This window comes from Cryptomeria japonica, unplaced genomic scaffold (genome assembly GCF_030272615.1).
Source record: "Cryptomeria japonica unplaced genomic scaffold, Sugi_1.0 HiC_scaffold_2234, whole genome shotgun sequence".
In the NCBI taxonomy this organism is placed as follows: domain Eukaryota; kingdom Viridiplantae; phylum Streptophyta; class Pinopsida; order Cupressales; family Cupressaceae; genus Cryptomeria; species Cryptomeria japonica.
The window spans coordinates 1-6,207 of record NW_026730496.1 but is presented as its reverse complement, the minus strand read 5'-3'; the positions used below and the strand labels follow the sequence as shown (position 1 = coordinate 6,207).

At 35.5% G+C, this 6,207-nt stretch overlaps 1 protein-coding gene across 2 annotated transcripts; it reads left to right on the top strand.

Annotated features, from left to right (window-relative positions):
- Window positions 1–1,567: 1,567 nt before the first annotated feature.
- On the top strand, window positions 1,568–6,132 carry LOC131873569 (probable LRR receptor-like serine/threonine-protein kinase At1g07650; the record flags this gene model as incomplete). Of its 2 annotated transcripts, XM_059216397.1 has the most annotated exon segments (8): window positions 1,568–1,943; window positions 2,097–2,292; window positions 2,747–2,902; window positions 3,041–3,159; window positions 3,308–3,518; window positions 4,365–4,602; window positions 4,814–4,964; window positions 5,650–6,132. In XM_059216397.1, coding segments are annotated over 8 exon segments (1,885 nt in total), but the record flags the coding sequence as incomplete, so codon positions are not given.
- Window positions 6,133–6,207: the final 75 nt, after the last annotated feature.

Sequence of the window (6,207 nt, the reverse complement as noted above, 5' to 3'; positions counted from 1 at the left end):
ATTCAACAAACGGATCATATGAGGATAGAAAGATCCATGAAACCAAAGCTACCATGTCTTCATCATCCACTGCCTTTAAGATAGCAGACACTAGGTCCGTTAGTTGTATCAATTGCAACAAGTATTTCAAATGGATCTGACAGCCTGCAATTTAGAAGAAAAGTATAGGTTCTTCAAGTATGAGGGTCTAACTGACCTCTTATATTTGGTATTTGGTTTTTATATTCTCCCAAAGAGTGGCCATGTGAGTTAGAATTTCAAAATTCTGGAATAAACATATCTGTGAAGCACAACATTAGAAAAATTAAAGCTTCCTCAGGCCTCCTATCATAGTCTTCCAGATCATGATCTGATCTTTTCTCCTTCAACATGATCTGATCTAGCTCATGATACTCACTACAGTGGCGATCTTATGACTCCATGGGCTGAATTCTTTCTGGTCAACTTCAGAGAGTTGGATGGATTTCGGGGAAGAAAACTAGACTCCATGTTTATGGAAACGATCAAATTGAGAGACACATTAGTGTCGGAGTAAAACAAATTTACAAGGAATTTATATGGTTACCACACACAGCATGGCAAGGTATCAGACAAAACTACCAACTAGATCAAAAGATCCAAAATTAATTTGATTTGTCAATGTTTAGGGGAATTATTTTAAAATATAAAATTAAACCTAAATTTTTGTCACAAACCTCATACAACTTTATTCAACTCATCCAACAACAAACTGCCCTAGTCTTTCATTAATTGTTGCTGCTCTGCACTGTTGTGATTTGGACTGTTTTTGATCCTTAAATTACATATGAGATTTACTTTGTAAGCCTACTTTACATACATTTCTAAGTTGCCGAATCAGGAACGGGTACAAAACACCGGTACAGCTGAATTTTTTGGGGGGTTGGGTACGTTTTCGGTATGATCATACACAAATAAATTATAAAAATATGTGTATACACACACACATATATGTAGCTAAAAAATAGAATTAAGTTTAGAATGTCATATACCAATACATATGCTAAACAAAACAATTACAAATTTCAAATTTTGAAACATAACATACTAATTTAAATTCAGTTTTCAATATCAAAAAGATCAAACTAAAATCTCATGATAGATAAGTTTGGAGTTCACTAATCAGCACTGTTGGTCTTAAGAATATCAAAAAGATCAAACTAAACTCACTTAACAGTTTGGAAACATTTCGGCATCTAAAAACACCAACCCTGGACGCACCCACAGGAGATTCGTTTCAGAATCCGATTCTGGTACATTTCGTACCCGGAATTGCCTGAAAAATCTCATGAGTCAGCAACTTAGATATATTTAATCAAAGGCAAAAACATCAGCACTTAAACAAATATGCCCTCTATATATTTAATCAAATATATAGATTTGGAAGCATGCCCTCTCTTTCTCCACCATGGCCTTGGTCAGCAGGAGAATTGGTCTTGAATGCTGCTCAAACATCTGCCACTTCGGTCTGCTGCTCTGCTTTTACCATTAACTGTTCAGAGACCATGGATGCCATGATCTAACTGTGTGTTATTTGCTTGGCAGATGATTTGGCTATTAACTGTGGAGGTGAATCATGGAATGCTTCTAGCCCATCCATCAATTATGAAGCAGATGAAAATCCATTAGGTGCTTCATCATTCTTCCTGAGTCCTGAAAAAAAATGGGCAGTCAGTAACACAGGACACTTTATGGATAATTCAAGCCAAACAACATTACTAAAGAAAAAGCTCTATCCGTGGTTTAATACAAGAAATAGTACAATCTACAAGACAGCACGGTCTTCTCCTACTTCCTTGAGATGCTATGGATTGTGCCTTCACAATGGACCATATAAAGTACAACTCCACTTTGCTGAGATAGAATTTTCCAGTGACAAATCATTTTCAAGTCTTGGAAGGCGCATCTTTGATGTCTATATTCAGGTTTATAATGATATGTTTATATTAATCTTGTCATTATTCACTGAATAGGCATGGGAGCAGAAAGAACTAATATATGTGATTAGTTTTTATGTCCGGTTTTAATTTATAGTTGTACATTTTGACAACATTTTTCACCTTTTTAAATTTATACAGGGAACTAGGAAGTTGAAAAATTTCAACATTGAAGAAGCTGCTGGAGGCTCTGAAAAGGGAGTTGTAAAAAATTTCCACGTGAATGTGACTAAAAACTACTTGGAGATTCACTTTTTATGGGCTGGAAGGGGAACATATAATGTGCCAGAGGAGGGGACATATGGACCTCTGGTATCAGCGATTGTAATTACTCCTGGTAAACATGATATCTATACAAATGTATTCAGAATATATAAATAAACACATATATATGTGTGTATATACATATATCTGTATATGTGTGTATATATACACACACACACACACGTATATGTGTACATATATATATATACACAGATATACATATGTGTGTGTATGTATGCAAGTATTTTTGTGTAACCGTGCAACAAATGCTTTTGTTAGGGTTGTATAAGCACTTTTTTGCATTATTATCTGTTGATTACATGTTCATATTTTTCATGAAATTGAACTATTTGATGTCTTGCCAGCTGAATTTACTTATTCTAATCTTGAAAGCTACCATAGTTAGTTTTTGGCTTTTCCCATATGCTTGATCTAGCATTATAGATTGGATGGGACTGGCATATCTAGTGTAGTTGTATTGGGTTATAAGATTCAATTTTTCACTTTAACTTTCTTTCTTTTGGCAGAATTTACTGTTGATAAAAGTAACAGAATTCCTATGATTATTGGCATAGTTTTCGGGGTTTTAATTTCTTTAGGCTTGGCATTGTGCTTGTCATTCATCTTTATTAAGAAAAGAAAAGGAATCAATAATGAATTGAAGGACGCTCATCTGAGTAAAGGTGAGTTTAAATGTTTCCTAGATTCCATATTTCTTCTAACTGCATAGTTTATTCTTGCAGCATTTCAAACTTTAGTCTAAGAGTCGGGAAACATTGATGACTACGCTGAAATAGAATTTGTCCAACTGCTGTATACAGAATTGACAAATATGAAAGCAATTTCCAATCATTTCAGTCTAGAAGAGATAAGAAATGCCACAAGTGATTTTCATTCCGAGAATAAGATAGGAGAAGGCGGGTTTGGTGTTGTTTTCAAGGTACATCACAATACACTGATATTTGAGATTAGTTATTATAACCACCCATAGCAGAAATGAGCTTTATTCTAGATAGTTTTGACCAAATACAACCATTGGGATCTAATATACAGTATGGGATTATATTTGCCGCCTTTCCTCTTACCAGGTAATCCTCCCAGATGGAAAAATGGTGGCAGTAAAGCAGATGTTTTCCAAATCAACACAAGGGAATCGTGAATTCCTAAATGAAGTAGCTATGATCTCTGCAGTGCAGCATCCCAATCTGGTGAAATTGTATGGTTGTTGTATTGAAGGAAAACAGCTGCTCCTGGTATATGAATACGTGGTGAACAACAGTCTAGCTCGTGTTTTATTTGGTACATTCATATTCTCCTAAACCTGCTTGTTTTGCTGCTATAATCTCAGTCTTTCTCAACAGATAGCTAGTGTTAGCAACCTAACGACTCCCTGAAGTCAAGTTAAACATCCACAATTATACAATTATATCTTCTTTGAGTTTATGCATGTTTAGGATGCACTTGTAACGTATGTGTCTGTAACACTCCCCTCCCTTCCCCACCCTACACTTCCCCGAACCCTATGGTAATACTTGTATCGCTGCTTCTGTGCTACCACACTAATATACAAATAATTAGTAATTCTTTTATTATCACTTGAAAAGCACAGCATGAATTTTTTCCATCTATGATGGTTTTATATGGCAGCTTTCATGGTGTCAGAATTCTTACCTGTATGATTATATGTATGCAAGTCGAGAAGATGAATTCCAAAAAGTCTTATTGGTACGATGCCGTTTTACATTTGAAATACTCTTAGTTGATAACAATTTTCTGAGCTTGGTGGGGATTCATGGACCCAAGTTTAAATGAGTTTTAGTGAGTCTGTAGCTGAGAATCGAGATTTGGGAATCTCAGCTGTTAGATTCAGCCAGTTCTGCTCAGAAAAACATAAAAAATCAACCCAAACTTTTCAAACAAACCATTACACACTTTATTTGTATATTGCCAAGCTTTATCACATTTAGGCCAAGTCTTTTTACCAAGTCCAAGTCCAAGTCGAAAAACAGCTTCACAAGTTATATCCAAGTCCAAGTCTCAGTACTATGGTTGATGCACGTTACTGCACAAACATTGAACGTCCTTGAAGGGTGCAAAATCTTTAATTGAAATGTATTTACGGGGACTCTGTAATTTAATTCACAGGTCCTCAAGAATTCAGGCTTAATCTCAATTGGCGTGCACGATATAATATTTGCCTTGGAGTTGCACGTGGTTTGGCATATCTACATGAAGAATCTAGACTGAGAATCATACATCGAGACATCAAATCTACAAACATCCTCTTAGATCAAGGTCTGAATCCAAAAATATCAGATTTTGGCTTGGCAAAGTTATTTGACCGGGAGAAAACTCATGTCAGCACCAGGGTGGCGGGAACAATGTAAGATCAACGACCTTGTTTTTTTCCCTTTAATTTCTGCTTAGAAAACATAATGGCTTGCATAGATATAGCTCCCATTCAAACTTAATTGAGAATTCTTAGTTGTTTTATGAAATATACAAACCCTGGGCATGATAAATTCATATTGTCCAAATGATATAAAATATTATGTGTAGAGTAGAACTCTAAAAGTATAACTTGCTTTTTTCAGTGGGTATACGGCTCCCGAATATGCTTTAAAAGGTCAACTCACAGAGAAGGCAGATGTATACAGCTTTGGAATAGTTGTCCTTGAAGTTGTAAGTGGTAGAGTACACACGGAAAAAAACTTGCAGGGAGAGATGTCTTATCTAACGGAATGGGTAACTGTACAAGCTACTTTCTCTTAAGATTTTATTTTTAAGAATCTGTACTGATATCAGTGACACGAATATATAAAAGTTTCCAAACATGTCTGGTAATGTCCGTTTAAAAATATTTGTTGCAAGTGTTAAATATTTACACTAAAAGATTGTTCTCCTTAATAGTCTCTATCCAAAAAAAAACAGAAACGTGATTTGATGATTAAGTTCAGAGCCATAACAAACAAAGGTATATGTCAGTGTCCATTTTTGAAATTATACAATACAATGTAGCACGAATCTTGCATATGTTTATTAAATTGTAGTTTGTTGAATTTGCCAACTGCACATCCCAGGTTCTATTCTTCTGCCAAGCTGTTCAGGACAGCAGTTATATCTAAACCAGTTGTCTTGGGAACCAGACCTTTCGTTCCTGCTTTAATATTTACAAGAAGATATTAATAAAGAGATGTGACTGCACAGTGTGAAAAATTTTAAACATAGGAAAACGGACTGTTTAGACAACAATTTACCTAGTTTTCGTAATTTTGAAAATGTTACCAAATAAATAGCATGGAATGCAGTAGAAAAATGCCATTTTTTCCAGATATTGTTGCAACATAAAGATTACATCCAGAAAACAAGTTGCAACCTAAAGATCATAGATTTCCAAGCTAACCTATGTTATTTTGTTATTGCACTTCAGACTTGGAATTTGTATGGAGAGGACAGACAACTTGATTTGGTCGATGTGAATGTTAAAAGTTCCAGCTACTCTGAAGAGGAATTTTTAAGGATGATCAACATGGGCCTTTTATGCATCCAAGTGAATCCTACACTGCGACCATCAATGTCAACCATTGTTGATATGCTGGAGGCAAAAGTAGATGTCAATGTTTCAAATTGCCAACCTCCATATCTCAGCTCTAAGCAGTCCGATTTCCTTGCAGAAGAGAAACCATTGTCTCATGGTAGTAGCTTGGAGGGACCATTGAAAGGAAGCTTCTCTTACCAAGAAAGCTCTGTTGTCCAACAAGAAATAGATGATGATAATGATGAGAACAGCCTGATATTAAATCAAGCCTCTGCTGACTTGTACCCAGTTTCAATATCTGAGCTCCCTCCATCACAATCTCATATGTAAAGGGTGCTTTTATCATGATGAATGGAAGTAACAGATTTTCGTATACATCCAGTGTCCCAATGTAAACAATTATGCTGTCCATGAAGGATTCGAGAGAAGAAGAAAAAGTCCATAGGTATT